We start from the raw sequence: 16697 nt of genomic DNA, 5'->3' as shown, positions 1-16697 counted from the left end.
TTTGCGGGAACTAATTTTTTGTGTTTTTGAAAAAAAAATCGAAAATTAGTTCCCTTAAGGTAAGATTCGAGGAATTTAATCGCCTTGGTATGGTTTCAAAGCAAGGTAGTTGTTGCACTCAAGATAATTTATAGAAAGGTCTTTATAATAGAACTCTCATCAATATAAAGTGTCTATTTGGAATCCATGAAAATAATCGTGTGCTCAAGTCAAATCTTGAAAATCTTGAAAATCTTGAAAACCATTCTTGAGGGTTATGTTCACTGCAGCTGTGTTTCAACCTTGATAAGACTGTGTGCTTTTATTCCAGTGGGTTGTACGCTTATTGGCAGTACAAGAAGAACAAACGGATCATGTTGGCTGAGAAGTTGACTTCGGCTGATCGTTACTATGATTTGAAGATTTGCGGACGTTCTTTCAAAGCTTGGCTGGTTAGTTTCACACTATTTTATTTATTTGTCGAATTTGTGAACCAAGTTCTCAAATGCTTTTTTTAATGCTTGTTTTAAGAAATACCGTAACTTGATAACTTGATATTAAGTTTGAGCACCTATTAAAAGGCAATGAATAGCAGAGAATCAGAAGAAAAAAACATTGGAGAACTCGAAGTTTTCCACATGCACCTCCCACCGCCGATCACCTTTCGTTCTTTTCGCTGTACAATCTTAAAATAACTGCAAGAATTTAGACAAGAGTCCTTTATTATATTATATGATGTTGAACTTGAGAAAGACACGTAAGAGGTCGAAATATCGTTAAAGAAAAATGTGTTCCAAATCTATTATCTATTATATGATGTTATACAGGATGCGTTCGAGCTGTGAAGCCGAAATTGGAATCAAAGAATTTACATGTAGTTCGAATTTAGCGCCCTCCTCCCTTACTTAGTCTGAATAGCAGACCTCTACAAAACCACAGGTAGTATAGGTCTGCTTAATGATCTACCAACCGCTTTCCGGTTCGCAAAGGAAATCTTGGCGAGTTAATAATTTGATTGACATTGATGTGCCCGCAAAAACGATCGTTTCGAACGTTTGGAATGGAATGTTTACATTCGAAATTCGAATCCCAGACCAGAAAAACAAAACAGAAAAAAGATAAAAAACAATCTGATGCGCGCATTATGTACAGTCTGTAGATTTATTTTTGACTTTTGCTTTTATAAGATATCTGGTCTGTAAATTTATCAAAACTTTTCCATCAGCTCTTCGGTCGAAGCTCAAAAAATACAAATATGAACACAAAAGTGAAAGAAAACAACCAGAAACACTCCAATCTCTTCAAAGAATTGAAGCTAAGTACCTGAAAAGATACAAAGGCCACACAGTATTAAAAAGTGAAATGCCAAAGCTGAAGAAAAGTTCTTTGTTTGTTTTAGCATTTAAAGGCCCTTGTTGAAAGAACAACAACACTCCCTTTTGTAGAATCATGAAGAAGTAATGTCAGAAATATTCAATATGACCCCCAAAATGTACTGTATATACATAACTAGAATACCTTGAAATAATCTGCAACATATCTGTAGAACTGACAAAACAATTATCTGGAGCCAAAGTGATCAACGAATCCAGTGTGGTAAAAAATTATACACTCATACAATTCCAAATTCAAGCATCAAAATGTAGTTTTATGAAGCAAAATTTTGTTGGTGCACTCAGAAGATACATCAGGGCACTTAAATTCAATAAATCTAATTTCTCATCTTTTACAAAATCTCCACATTAAACAAGAAAGGAGGAAGAAAAACAAGCAAACTTCCTTCCACCTACCTTTTTTTCAAAATCCAAATATATTTTCCAATCTATAATTTGGTGCCTCACAGAAAATTTAAACATTACGTAATGTTATATTTGTAGACACTCGCCAGCTAAAAATGTCTTTAGCCGTATATCGGCTAAAGGCGGCAAATCTCTGGACAAAGGAAATATAGCTTATTAAGCATCCTCTATAAGGAGCACGAATCCGTTAGTGGATGCCAGCAGCCTATCCCTTACTAAGATAAAAAAGTTTAGAAAATTGCGTTTTTTTCTAACAAAGTGTGACCAATAAAAGAATAACAAAATTTGATTAGCTGTGTTTTTGACTGTTATTTTGAGATGGGAAATTTAAACTTGTAGCCCAAACCTAAACCTAATGGTGAAATCCATACATTATAAAAAATAAACCATATCATGAATCTCTAGGCTACTGAAAGACCAACTGTTAACCTTATGATAAAGTCAATTCATTCTTTTTTTTTCACTCAGGGTTGGAAAAGATGGGAGATCGATCGACAGACCACCTTTGTTAACTCTTTGACCAAAATCGTCAATCTTTCACTGAAACGCCTCATCTTCAATCAATGGTCTTCAATTTCCGCCGAATCGCGAAAAACGAGAGAGTATTTCGAGGTAATATAGATAGACCAACAAATTTGAGAATAGTATGGTATTGGAAAATTGAAGGGCATTATTATTCAGACCAACATTACCCCCGTTATCCTATTACCCTATTATCATGTTACCCAATTATCATGTTACCCCATTATCATGTTTCCCCATTATCATGTTACCCCATTATCATGTTACCCCATTATCATGTTACCCCATTATCATGTTTCCCCATTATCATGTTACCCCATTATCATGTTACCCCATTATCATGTTTCCCCATTATCATGTTACCCCATTATCATGTTACCCCATTATCATGTTACCCCATTATCATGTTTCCCCATTATCATGTTACCCCATTATCATGTTTCCCCATTATCATGTTTCCCCATTATCATGTTACCCCATTATCATGTTACCCCATTATCCTATTACCCTGTTATCATGTTACCCCATTATGATATAATATCTTTACTACTCTAACAAGTATTATAAACGACTCAAATCTGTGGGTGAGATTGTCTTGTAGGACTCCTTTCATCTCGAATTGCTTCTTTATCACTGGAATTTTTTCCTCACCCTCCTAAAAGTTATGCTAAAATCTTAAAATTCAAGCCGTTTTTGTAATTTTGATTTTGATGATATAGCACCAGCAAAATGGTCAGGGTTCTTTCTTTAGCTTGATAGAACAATATTTTTCTTAAATTTACTCCAGAAAATCGAGAGAGGCGAGCTCATCGATCCTACCGAAATAAACACGGAAAAGAAAGACCACATATCCGAACTTCCCAAATTGTTGGCTATCCGTATATTTATGTTTTTGGAACTTCCGGACCTGGTGGCTTGTTCGAAAATTTGTCGTTCTTGGAAAGAGATCACTCAAGCTAACATCCTGTGGAGTAGAGTATGTATATTTTGTCGAAACCAGGAATCCAAATAATTAAATTTTGTTTTTTTCTTGTACACTGTATGAAGCTCTCCGTTCTTATCATCGAGCACTCTTTGATGGAATCATCTATCACTTATTGAAATCAGAAATCAAACATGTTATTTTTTCGCATGTAATGATAACACAATTCTGGTTCTTCTTAGTGCTAAAAGTGATTGATGATATCTTCAGAGCTGTTTAAGTTATAAAGAATATAATGGTATCTAAAGATTAAAATGCTTGCCACAAAAAAAAACAATAAACTTTAGGGGTGGATTTTATCGCCAGAACAGATGAACCCTTTTGGTACATGAAAAACTAGCGGACACAAGTAACTGACTAATCTAAAAGAATTTTGGATAAAATTTTCAAAAGAATCAAAATCTTCTGATACTAAAAATCACAATTTTTTCGAATGATTTTTTCATGTAAAACTATAATAGATGAAATAGTTTCCGACTATTATTTTTGCAATGGTTTTGAGCGTACTTTTGCTGAAAAGTGTGCCGTGGTTAGGTAGGAAATCCTACCTAAGTCATGTGACATTACAATAGAATTTCAGCACTTGACCAATCAGAAGCTTCGAGGGTTTTCGAAAACAATAGCAACAATATTTTTTCCGATATTCACTTTTTTTTGCCTACGATGGCTTAAAGCACGACATCTAGCCCTTCGGGCTTTATAAATCTATGGTTTTGAGACCCTCGTATTAAGCAATGACTTTTTATTGTCTTTAATGATGAAGAAAATGTTTTCACATATCACTCGTTTCCATCAGTCAATCTTTTCATTTTTTTGTCTCCAGATCGATTTGGCAAATTCGGACAAAGGTTTGATTACCGGACGGGCAATCGGTATATTGTTGCAGAAATGTCGTCCTTTCATTTGTCACCTCAATATGCGGTCGTGCGATTTCCTGAGCGCTCGAACTTTAACTATGATTGGTAAGATATGGTCTCCTATGTTATATTATCCATAAAGCATGTAAATAAGGTCACACTCAAAAATGACAACGATAAAGGCCGACATAATAATAGTTTGAGAGAAATCCTTAAAAGACTTTTCTTAATTGTCATTGTTTTGAGGATCACAGATTTTTTAAAAGTGGCCTAATTTTTGTTTTCTTTTTTGTTTCTTGGTAAATTGTAACTTTTTCACTTGTCCTGCGGTTTTAAGCAAATTTGTATTTTTATAGTTATAGACGTTGAATGAACCTCTCTTTGGAAAGATTATTTGAAAAATATACATTAAAAGGGAATTAATGATAAAAAGGTTTCTTATTTTAGGTGATTGCAAAAATCTTCAAGATTTGAATCTATCACAATGCAAAGCAGTTTGCGATGACGTCATCAAAGATATCACCGTCGGCTGTCCGTCCCTTCTTTACATCAATCTTTCGGACACGGAAATATCAGACGCTTCTTTGCGACATATATCGAGGTGAGAGACTTTTGGTGTATACCCTCCAGAAGAACAGACTATGTTATTGTCTTAGAAAAATCGCCCTCCAAGAAATAAGCTCTAAGCCAAAGGGAAATTCATGAATGAGTACCCTGTCGTTTTCCTGAGTTTAGTGATTTATTGATTTAGTGAACTCTATTGCGGTGACTTTTTTCTCGACCCCTTCCATTATCAGCTGTATACCCTAAGCATGCAGTGGACCCTCACTATTTCGAACACTAAAGGTCTACAATACGAACTAATTTTCAGTCCCCTTCAAGGGAAAATCTTCCAAAAAACACTCTATAATTCGAATTTCTCCGTAATTCGAACAAATGCTTCCAAAGGCTTCCCGTTCCTATTCAAAATAGCAAGAGTTGACTGAATATATTATTTCGTAATTAAGTAATTTTTCAATTTTTCGAAAACAGATCATAATGTTTTGCCCGGATTTCTTTTCGCTTATATTGGAATTGCGCTACATTCCCCAAACGTTCATCTCCAGGTGAAAAAACATTTCTGAAACATCTTTTGGTTCCGGTTAAATAGTTATTCCGCATTTTCATCGGCAGCACTGACCTTCATATATTCATGGACGATGCTATATCTGCCAGCTTTGATCGAAGTTTTTTTTTGAATTGGTACCCGTAAAAAAGCCATTGCAATATTAAAAATTAACGTCTAACGGCAGGGGGGGCACGCAGTTACTACAAGACATGATGTGTAGTAAGTGCTTTTTCAACACTTTTTTTCAGGACCACCACCCTTTGCAGTTACTACACCTTGGTAGTAACTGTTTTCTGAAAAGATTTCCAGGTACCACCCCTGTTTTTGAGTGATATCATCAAAAACATGCTCGAAATTACCCTAAATTGCGATTATTTTTCAACCTAAAGCCATTTTGTGCTAGATTTTCTTTTATTTTAATTTACTTGGTTAACAGCTGTTGAGAACATTTTAATGATAATTACGGAAAGCATAATTTCAAAGTTGGGTCTGAGAAAAATTTCAATTTTTTTTTCGTCCATTTATAACAAAAATATTTTTTTTAACAAAGAATTTTTTCACAAAAAAATTCATTTTTAGTGAAAAATTTTGAAAGTTCTTTAAAAAGAATTAAAATATAAGCACTTAATACACCAAAAGTGCTAGTTTTAGTGTTTGGCACCACCCCCAAACAGCAGTTACTACACTGTGTAGTAACTGTTTTCATAACTTCTGAATACAGTACCACCACGGTAGTAAGTGTCATACTGTCTTGTAGTAACTGCGTGCCCCCCCCCCTGCTAACGGCGCTACAGCATCAAAAGTTTTGGAGGGAAAGTAGATCTAGTGCTCTCGATGTATTTACACCACTATTGAGTAGTGCTGCCATTAGGGTACCACTATTCAAAAAACTCCGATCAAAGATTTTGTTTAGCTGGGATTGAGAAACTTGGTCCAGTGTATATTAAGGTCAATGATCGACAGTCCATTCGAAGGGTTACATTTGGTTTAGCAGATTTTCGAAATAGTTTTATGGTCCCGAATTTTGGCCATAATTATTGTTTACCACGAATTGGTTAAGCAAAGTCAAAATGTTGTAAATTGCATTATGTTGAGATTTGTGAAAGTGCAAGCTAACAACAGTACTCAATTTTAATTATAACAGAATCTCATACTAGTTTGAGTAAAGAACACGAGATTTAAGTTAATTTCATACTCAAGGTTTCATGTTATCAAGGATGGCTATCTTCAGTGAAATTTCAATGAAGATTTCCATCCTGGATGACATGAAACTTTGACAGCAAAATTGAGAGCATGCGCAGCATCGCAAACAATGTGCTATTCAAAATGACGTGAAAAATTAAATCAACTGACGTCAAATATTTTTTAAATTTAAACAGTAGTGAAACGAAAAACAATCGAGCATCTATCCAGATTTTTCGTTAGACAACAATTGACGCCAGTCGTTAGCAACGTCGCTGTGAAAAATATTTGATATTTTTGCTGATTTTCAGTGAAAATTTAGTTAATTTGTGATAGATGTCTTTGATTAAGGAAGACAAAACGTGCCAGTGCACAAATGAATTATATTTGGTAAGTTTTGATAAAAAATCTTCTTTTCTAAATTTCCAGTCCATTTCCAATCTTTCATTTTAGATCTGAAATCGGATTTTCCTTCACAAGTTCATTTCATTTATCTTTAAATCAATCTTGGAGGTTGTAACCAGTCTTCCAAAGAGATTTTATTGGTATTATTTTCATAATTTATTGCAGCAAATGTCCTCAACTGACGAACTGGAAATGATTAGATATTAATTTCAAATGGAATTAGTTTTATGATAAGTTGGTGATTTTTTTTCAGGTTCAAGAGAACCAACAACTCCGGGAAAGGCTTCTTCGGTTGGAAGCCGAAAACGCCTCCCTGAACAATAAAGTCATTTCAAAAGATGGAGCTTTGAATATTCTTCAAAAGGAAACAAATAGCGCTCGCATCGGAGGAGAACACATAATGGGAGAAGAAATTGCATTATTGCAAAATAAACTTCATTCAAGAGATGCTGCTATCGATTCTCTCCAAAGAGAGGTCAACCAACTCCGTTTACAAGAAGACCGAACATTCAAAGATAAAATCGAATCTTTGGAACAAGAAAACATTTCCAAGGGAATTGCGATCGATTTGTTGAAGAAAGGGATGAAAGAATTACGTGCTGAAAAAGAAAAACAAATCGCAAACCTTCAAACAGAATTCGACAAATGTGAACGGAGCACAAAATATTTCGTCAAAATGCTCCGACAAGTCGAAGAAGAAAAGGAAGATTTGGAACTTCGCATCGAGGATTTGTTGCTCACAACAAAGGAACAAGAGCAACGTGTTAAGAAATCATCACGTCGCATCAGATCGTTGAAAGATAGATTGGCTTTTTATGAGCAAGCAAACGATGAAATGGAAGCGGTCATCAATGCCGAGCGACAAGAAATGTACGCTCTACAAATGGAATACAACGAGCTTGCTGAACAAGTCGACAGCACTCCAATGGAATACGAAGATCTCTTGACTACTAAACAAGTCGACAATAATTTGGCCGACTTAATCAGCCATGAAAGACAAAGAGACTTGCACCACCAAAGCTACTCGCACCAAAGCTACTCACAAACCCGTGCGCCTCAAACTGCAAACAACACCCTGCCAGCCAAGTTCTTTGAAAGCAAATCCAAGCAAGCTATCGGTGTCATTGAACAACATTTCGACCAATTTTTCATGGACTTGGAACAAGGATTGAATGAACTTAAAAGTTCTTTCAACAACAACGACAACAACTCTTCGCAATAAATATTTTGTAAACCTTCTCTTTTCTTTCCAATTTTTGTTTTCTAGTTTAAGATTCCTTCCTTTAGATTCGTGGAAATAATTTCCATTGTTGAATTTTTTGTTTCCATTTGAAAGAGCAAAGTTTTTCAAGCCTCCCAGGAGAAGGAGTATAGTACACAAGTAAAGTTCGACTGAATCTTTATGTGGACAGAAAATTGATCCTACAGACAAAACATGAGATTACAGATAATAGCAAATGATCAAGTTTTAAAAGTTTTTAAGGAATTCAGGAATCTCAAATTTATACCAATAAAAAACTGATTGGGTTCAAAAAAATATCTTCCTTTGACCTCATATGGTTAGTCCATAAAAGATTCAACGAGCTTGCTCGGGTACTAGAACCCTTCTCTTGGTTGAAGTCTTGAAATCCTTTGTTCTTTGAAATGAAAATATGGGATTCCACTGTGGAAATTGTGGCCAGAAATCAAAAATTTTTACCATTTCTCATCTCAATTCTTTTCTCCTTTTCACAAATCTTCTCTTGTTTCTCAAATCGTCTTCCAACGACATCATATATCTTTTTTTAATTTTTTACCCTTCAAATCTCTCCTCCCCGTTCCTAATACTCCTCCTATTCAGACCCTTCCATCACCTTCCACCGGCACTTCTACTTTTGCCACCTCTTTCACATCTCGGCCTCTTGCTTTTATAATCATCATACCCGCTCAACGTTACACTCAATCGATCTCTAAATCACAACCATTCCATTTTAGTGCCCTTCCCCATAACTTTTCTCTTGCCATCTAGAAAGTAAGTTTGTCGACATCTTTCAATTCTTTAAACTTCTTCCTTTCTTGAATTTTCCAATATGAACTTAAAGTCCAGTTTTCTTGTAATTAGTGTATAATATATGAAACCAAAATGTTGTATTTAAAATATTGAAAAACATCAAATTCTATTGTCTCAAATCTTTGCTTATGTTCTCGTATACCCCGTGTCAATTTTTTTCCGAAACTGGAATTACCCATAAGTTTCCGTTTGTCGTCTGTAAAAAAGTATAAAATAGATTCACTTCTAAAATGTTTTGTGTGAGTTCACAAAATCTTGTTACTTAAGTTTTACTCTTCTCGAGGTAGGATACGGGATATACAGTATTGTCATATAGTAAATTCACTTGTAAAATGTTTTGTGTGAGTATCAAAACACTGTTTTTCTTCAAAAAATCAGGTCAATATTCATGGCAATTAACACTCTTCAAGCCATTTCTTCAAAAGTTTAATATTCTCCTTTGGAGTCTCGAATAACCGGGAGTCTACGCCTAATATCTTTTCTCGCATGTCCAATATTTTTGCATATTCAATTCGACTTTGCCTAAAAACTGTTCATTATTCACCGTTGATGATTAGTAATAAGTAATGATATGACATAGAGGGAAATTAGGGATTACTACCCCGAGTCTCGTTTTGAAATACTTTGAAATAGCACGAACGAAGTGAGGATTTTAATTAAGTTTAAAATATATATTGTGTTTAATTTTCACCTTTACAGGAATTGCAATGGTTTACAGTACCTGAACATAGCGCGTTGTGTCAACATCACGAACCGCGGTCTTCATTACCTCTCGAGCGGTAAAGGTTCACAGAAACTTATCTACCTCGACATGTCCGCCTGTGATCAGGTAAGAGTCATCTGTGATATTCTAATGTTTTCTTGATTTTTGGGGTGGCTTAAATCTTTTTGCGATGCTCTTGATGATCTTTTGTTTGTCATTCCCACTTCAGAAATCTTGGCGTTTTTCTTTTGTCATTAATATCAAGCCTCGTGTTCTTAAAAAGACTGTAGGAATGACTTGACCGTGGGTAACCTGATAACAGATAATTTCAGTTTTTGATCAGAATTACGCGATTTTGTTGTCATTCCCAGTCCTCTGTAGCGGTCCTTACAAAATCGAGATTATAGCTTGTTCTTCTGATCGTTTGTTTTCACCTATCCCTTTTAAAAGAAAGACCCATCAGCGTGCTGGGCAGCAATCTTGTTTCATTTGTTGGATATTTCTTTTAGATCACAAGAGAGGGTTTCCGAATGCTAGCCAAAGGATGCGTTCGATTGGACAAGTTGTTGTTGAATGAGATGCATTCCCTGACGGATGAGTGTATAGAGGTTGGTTTTCATCGTTCGTTCGTTCGTGAGTGAGTGAGTGAGTGAGTGAGTGAGTGAGTTAATTTTTTTACAAAAGAGATTGATTACCTGATTACCAAAAAGGTAATAAGAAAACTGAGCAATTAACTTTTGTCTATAATTGATGACTTACGTCTACTCGTCTACCTTGCCATAACAAACATCTCACCACACTTCACCATAGGCATTGATGCAAGATTGCAAGAACTTACGCTACTTGTCCATCCTTCACTCACCCTTACTCACAGATGCTTCCATGAGATACATCGCTTTCTCGAGAAGAATACAGTGTCTCAAGATTGAAAGTATGTGACCTTGTTCTTTTATAGACATTACCTAGTGTATGTATGGGTTCTTTTTTACCTATCCCGGTGGGTGGAGGTCCTTTAAATTAACCGATGTTCGTTCGTTCGTCCGTTCGTCCTGTTACCAGTCTTTCTCGAGATTGGCTTATTAGAGTTTTTTCTGATTTTTTTGCACAGTGATGCAAAGTGGTGATTCCCCAAAAGTGACGGAGCCCGATTTTGGGCAAATTTGGGCCAAAAAGTACTTGAAAATGGGGCTTTTTGGACTTTGTGTGAAATTGGCTCATTAGTTTTTTTGATTTTATGCATAAAGATGGAGGGCAAGGTTTTCTAAAAAGTGGCTGAAGCAGTTTTTTTCGGAAAATTTGTTTTGGCCGTAAGAATCGGATTTTCTTATTTAGGGAAATTCCCTCCTTTGTCACTTTTAGGGAAAAAGAACATTTCTCGCGATTGGATTGATATTTTTTTCTGATTTTTTGCACTTTGATGAAAATGGTAATATACAAAATCTTTTTTTTCAAAAAATATTTTGGCAAATTTGGGCAAAATGTGCCTAAAAATGGGGTTATCTGGACTCTGTGTGCAATTGCTTCATAAGTTTTTTCTAATTTTTGGAATGCTCGCTACACTTTCTTACTCTCAATGCAAGATCTTCTTTTCTTGTGCTAATAGTAAACTAGCCATAACTTTCATTAAAGTGCCACCGCAGCAAAACGAACACATAGAGTTGAATTTGCTTTCAAAAGGAATGGTATTAGCCATGCAGTAATTTTTGACTTCTCATCTGATCTGAGACAAAATTCAGTCTTCAAATGCTAACAAATGTGTCAAGGGAGTGATTTACAGTTTTAGTTTCAAAATAAAGCCCATTGTGTTTTGGCGTCGACTTAGATACTGCTCTCATATGTTATTTCACTAATGTACACGTTTGTTTAGTAAACATAACTATTCAAATACTTTATGATGAGTGATTTTTTTAACATAGGCGGAGCGCTTATAATAACTACTTGTGGTATAAAAAGGGAATTTCCCAAAAAAGGGAATTTCCTAGATTCATTGATTCTCTAGGTATAAGAAAAAGACAAACTGAGCTTTCAAATTGGGTAATCAGAGGCCCGGAATCTTTGAGTTAGAAAACTTCGAGTTAGCAATTTTTCTCACACAAAAAAAATTTGAGTTAACTCGAAAAGGTGAGAACGAAAAATAAATTCCGAGTTAGCTAACTCGAAAAACTTTTTGCGAAAAATAAAATCCGAGTTAATTCTAACTCAAAAATCTTTTTTTGAAAATGAAATATCGAGTTAGAGTTAAGTGACGTCAGTCATAATTTAGCTAACTCGAAAATTCCTATCTTGAAAATTCCTAACTCGAAGTTTTCTAACTCGAAGATTCCGGGCCTCGGATAATCAGATCAATTATTAACTCTGGAAAATTCTTTTGATGATAAAACAATAGACCGGGACACTATTTAAGTGGAACTAAAATACTGAAAAACGCGCTCAAAATTATGAAATGTTTGTCTAACTTTCTTATGCGTGAAGCTATGAATGCCATCCTCGGTCGCCTTAAGCTCCCTGCGATCTGTGGCAAAAAATTGGCTTTCAAAGTAGCTTAACCATTTAATACCTTTTTTTAAGGCAAAAAGCGATTCTTGAAAAATCAATTTAATGAAAGTAGCAAAAAATTGATTCAGTTATTTTGCTTGAGACATATAAAAATTGACTCATGGAATTTTTCCGGAGACAATACAAGAAAATTGTAATGTTCGATGTTATTTGAAAAAATACAAGAATTAAGTTGTTTCCTTGCAAAAAACGAGAAATGTGTTTTATCTATTTTCCTTGGAAAATGCAACAATTTCAGGTAAATTTCCTTGGAAAATACAGGGAAAGGTTTTTTAATGTTCTATTCAATAAACAAGAAAATTATCTTTCATTTGCCTTGGGATATACAAGAAATAATTTACATATTTCTCATAAAAGTAAAAATACACTGGATGTCTCATCAATGAGAGCAAGAGAAGTGAGCTTAATTATCATGGTAAAGAGTAACCAGCGAGAACATTCTTTCAATGCCATTGAGGTCTATAATCAACGAACGGGGTTGCCCAAAGTCTCATTGACATGGTGAATGCAATGAAACTATCTATGGGGTCCCCCAGTGGTTTGCGTGAATGCGTGAATGGGCTTTTTCACTTGCGTGAATGCGTGAAAATTAAAAAAAATTGCGTGAATGCGTGAATTGGAAAGCTTTGCGTGAACAAAAATTGCGTGAATTGCGAAAAGCATACGTGAATGCGTGAATTTGGGATTTTTTTTTTTTTTTGGGGGGGGGGCTCATCTATTGGCCAACAATGGCTGGCTCAAAATGTTCAACGCTATTTAACAAAAGAGATTTCAATGACTTTTATTTCCCTATATCTTGTATATTTTAGTCATCCGTTTGTATTGTTTCTCTGTTGACAGCTCTTCATTTTCAGCCAGTTCACGAAGACTTTCTAAATGAGCTTCGTACATCTTTCTAAACAGTTCAACAGGACCTGCTAATGATTCTTCATAACTACAAAGGAAAGATACATTGCATTCGGTACATTGAAAAGTCTTGACAGCATCAAACTCTTCATTCAAAAGAATTTCTCCTCGGTCCATTCCCAACTGAATGTCAGAACGTATTTCATCAAAGCGTATTGTCAACCAGTTTTCACTCAATTTGTTCATCTTATCCTCATCTAATTTTAACGCAGTAATCTTTTTCCAATCAACAGGATAATCCAAAGATAATCCTTTCATCGTCAGCCACTCTGTTTTGTTCATCGGTGTACGATACTCGTCAGGGAGGTTCTGTAAAGCGTCAAAAGTGTCGATGAGACTCATGAAAGATCTGTAAATGATCCGATTTTTTGTCTCTTTGAGATCAACCAAGCCAAAACATAGGGTTGCTAATTGGTAAATTGATTTTAGTAAACCGACATTTTTTTTGATTTGAAGATTTTCATTTTCATTTTCGTATTCGTGGAAAAGTAATGAAAGAACTGACGTTAGATGCCTCATAGATTCATTAAGAATTTCAACAGTAAACATCAGCTTTAAGTTGACATTAGGGGGTATGTTGTCTCGAAAAAATTTATCTCTCATTTGTGTTGCTTTAAAACTTTGGTGTTCTTGTTCACTTTGAAACCCATGTAACTGCGATTCAAGTGGATGTATTTCTGATAAATTCATTAGATTATCAGTGATCTTGATCTTCTCTAAAATTTCTTTGACCTTCTCAATTTTAAAAGGATCCAATTTTTGCGGATTGTTCAAGACGTTTTGACTGGGTATGAAATAGTTTGGAAGCTTCATCTCCGAGAAAGCTCTTAACAAACCATCGACGACAAGTTGCAGTAATCCTATAATATCTCTTTCATCGAAATCAGGTTTTTCTTCGTAAAGCCACATTAAAACGGTTTTGATGTGATAACTTTTCAATGGACTTTCATAATATTGTGGTACTTTTTTTCTTGACATTTTTAAATTTAGTTCGTTCAAAGGGTGAAAGGGTTCATCGTGGAATTTTTTGAATAGATTTTTCATTATCAAATATGCTTTTCGCCAGAGTAATGGTAAATTCAAAAATATTTCTTTTTCGACCAATGAAAATGACAATCTCCATTCAACCATAGGGTTTTGACTTTCGGGATGACTTTTCGGTATCAGGAATAACGGAATTTCTAAAAATGTAGTTGGTAGATCTTTTATCTACAAAGGCAAAAATACTGGCGACCAATAAAAATCTAAGAAAGCTAAGAAAGCAAACGTAACAATGTACTTTTAAAATACCTTATCGCGAATTCAGAAACAGTTAGCTATTTAATTCAAAAGTTATTACCATTTTTCTCTTCACTACAGTCTATATTGAGACGGCGGACTTTATTCCATAACAGAATTAAAACATTAAGTTAAAACTCGGGTTTCATGCTTTTGATTCAATGGATTATTTTACTTAAATAGAAAGCAATATGAAGAAATATTTACTTGTATAATTTTCGACGTTTCGATTCCTGTCTATTAACTTTTGCTCAATCTCTGTCGGCCATTGTTTCAAACGCAGTGCAATGACTTTATCTTTTGTTGCTGATGGTATGGATGGACTTGGAACTCCTGTAGTATTCACGCTCAACTTTTTGGCTGCTTGTTCCCTCAAGCTGGCTTTTCCTTTGCCAACTTTGTCGAAATTGAAATAAATCTCATTAGACTTTGAGTCGGACTCGTTGATCTCTAGGATATGATAAAGTGCTCTTTGAAGGAAAACTGGGTATATAAACCCACCATTGTTATCTTCGATTTGGTAAAATCCATCATACTTCGTCTTTGTGTAATAAAAAGCTTTAGCTCTACTGTCTACTATACTACCAGGTTCATCATTTAATGTTTTCCATAATATTTTTTGAAAATAACCAAAATAAGTGTTAAGTTTTTTTCGGACAACTGCTGGTCCTATTTCGTATATATAATCACTGTCAGAGCCATATGTATTCAAATTTTCACTGACACTCCCACTTACATATGCCTTGATAACTATAGGGAAATGTAAGTGACTCGGTGGAAATTGATCGTCGAAATGTTGGATGACGTCTTTTGATTCCTCATCAACTAGAAATGTCGAGAGGTGCTTAAACTCACAATCAAATATTTCAACCAAAGCATTTAAAGCTGCGTATTCTTTCCTCCTCTCTTCCATTTCAATTTATCATATCGGTTCAGATTTACCATCTATGAAAAGCTCTTTTCACTACCCGTTGACTTTCATCTTTAATATTTTTCAGTTTCCATGGTCACCTCAACGTCTATCTGTTTTTTTCCCCTATGAAAAGAGTATGAATAATTCATAATTTTTAGCTATAAGAATCACTATTTTATAAGCATAGATTTATGTTCTTACCTAAATCACTCATTTTTGGACCTACCTCCGGATAGGTATAAATTGACCCATGTCCGTTCGTTCGTTCGTTCGTCCGTCTGTTACCAGCTTTTCTCAGGATTGGCTCATTAGTTTTTTTCTGATTTTTTGCACAATGATGCAAAATGGTAATGCCCAGAACGTGACGGAGCCCGATTTTTGAGAAAAAATTTATTTGGGCAAATTTGGGCCAAAAATTACCTAAAAATAGGGTTTTTTGGACTTTGTGCAAAATCCTGTCATTACTTTTTTCTGATTTTTTGTACAAAGATGGAGGGCAAGATTCTCTAAATAATGGCTGAAGTGGCTTTTCCTGGAAAATTCTTATTCGCCTTAAAAAACTGATTTTCGTATTTTTGGGGAAATTCCCTTTAACCAAATAAGAAAATATAGCTTTTCTCAATGTTGACTCATAATTTTTTTCTGATTTTTTGCACAATGATGCAAAATGGCAATGCCCAAAATGTGACGGAGCCAGAGGTTTAAGGAAAATTTTTTTGGGCAAATTTGGGCCAAAAACAGCTTAAAAGATTTTTTGGGCCTGAATGGTTTAAGTGATTTTCGTATTTGGGGAAATTCCTTTTTACCATTTTACATTATTCAACACACAAGCTTTATTTTTCCATTCTGAATTTTTGTACAATTATTGTCACTTTTTTCTTATTTTCATCTGATGTTAATCATTAGGTAGGTCCATTCAGCATGTTGCTTGTTGCTATTGAAATTGAGTTGCTAAAATGTTTTTTTATAAGAACTGGGCCAAATTCTTAATTTATTTATAAGCACATTGAAAAAAAAAACATTTTTACTGGCCTGAAGAGCTTACAAATTGTCATATTCCGCTGAAATACAGTGTACTTTTTGATTTGATGAATTTTTAGAGGTCTACTTTTCATTATATGGAAATTTTGTTTGTTTTTTTCAACTTTTTTATAGGCACATGCTTTGAAATTTGGCAAAAATATGCCCAGTAATTTCTGTTTTTCTCGAGGTTTTATCACTATCATTCAAAAAATGAATTTCTAGATATAAAGGAATCACTATTTAGAAGCATAGATCACAAATATTCTTCTATCTTATAAATAAATAAATTATCTTTTTACCCAAACAAACCTTATCATTTCTCATTTTGACCAGTTATGTCTTATGTGTTTCATTGTTTTAATGTTCATCATTGATTAGTTTTGATAACCAGGTAGGTCCATAAAAGTATCACTTGTTTCTTCTGTGACGGTGAT

General features: G+C 34.6%; 3 protein-coding genes across 3 annotated transcripts in view; 2 read left to right on the top strand and 1 right to left on the bottom strand.

Moving 5' to 3' along the window:
* The window catches only part of LOC136813127 (F-box and leucine-rich repeat protein 13-like), a 29440-nt gene that overhangs the window by 5064 nt on the left and 7679 nt on the right, over positions 1 to 16697 (top strand). Inside the window, exons 4-11 of the mRNA XM_067069656.1 lie at positions 311 to 431; positions 2247 to 2390; positions 3088 to 3276; positions 4106 to 4244; positions 4587 to 4740; positions 9584 to 9713; positions 10097 to 10195; positions 10398 to 10518. Of these exons, the coding sequence (XP_066925757.1) occupies positions 311 to 431; positions 2247 to 2390; positions 3088 to 3276; positions 4106 to 4244; positions 4587 to 4740; positions 9584 to 9713; positions 10097 to 10195; positions 10398 to 10518 (1097 nt within the window). The remainder of the gene's footprint in view (positions 1 to 310; positions 432 to 2246; positions 2391 to 3087; positions 3277 to 4105; positions 4245 to 4586; positions 4741 to 9583; positions 9714 to 10096; positions 10196 to 10397; positions 10519 to 16697) is intronic.
* Positions 6615 to 8948, top strand: LOC136813130 (centrosomal protein of 83 kDa-like). Its single transcript, XM_067069659.1, has 2 exons — positions 6615 to 6819; positions 7088 to 8948. Exons 1-2 carry the CDS (start codon positions 6766 to 6768, stop codon positions 8054 to 8056), a joined length of 1023 nt encoding a protein of 340 aa, XP_066925760.1. The 5' UTR covers positions 6615 to 6765; the 3' UTR covers positions 8057 to 8948.
* Positions 12873 to 15318, bottom strand: LOC136813128 (uncharacterized). The gene is made up of 2 exons (XM_067069657.1): positions 14535 to 15318; positions 12873 to 14230 (listed from the first exon to the last, which is right to left on the bottom strand). The coding sequence occupies exons 1-2, from the start codon at positions 15238 to 15240 to the stop codon at positions 12933 to 12935; spliced, it is 2004 nt and encodes a 667-aa protein (XP_066925758.1). The 5' UTR covers positions 15241 to 15318; the 3' UTR covers positions 12873 to 12932.

Source organism: Clytia hemisphaerica, unplaced genomic scaffold (genome assembly GCF_902728285.1).
Source record: "Clytia hemisphaerica strain Z4C2 unplaced genomic scaffold, Clytia hemisphaerica genome assembly, whole genome shotgun sequence".
NCBI classification, from domain to species: Eukaryota; Metazoa; Cnidaria; class Hydrozoa; order Leptothecata; family Clytiidae; genus Clytia; species Clytia hemisphaerica.
This window is presented reverse-complemented; position numbering and strand designations above follow the sequence as displayed.

Coding starts and splice junctions, on each gene's coding strand:
- LOC136813130 (XM_067069659.1), top strand. CDS start 6,766: ATGTCTTTGATTAAGGAAGACAAAACGTGCCAGTGCACAAATGAATTA. Junction 6,820..7,087: donor GCACAAATGAATTATATTTG/GTAAGTTTTGAT, acceptor ATTTTTTTTCAG/GTTCAAGAGAACCAACAACT.
- LOC136813128 (XM_067069657.1), bottom strand. CDS start 15,240: ATGGAAGAGAGGAGGAAAGAATACGCAGCTTTAAATGCTTTGGTTGAA. Junction 14,231..14,534: donor AAACGTCGAAAATTATACAA/GTAAATATTTCT, acceptor CTACATTTTTAG/AAATTCCGTTATTCCTGATA.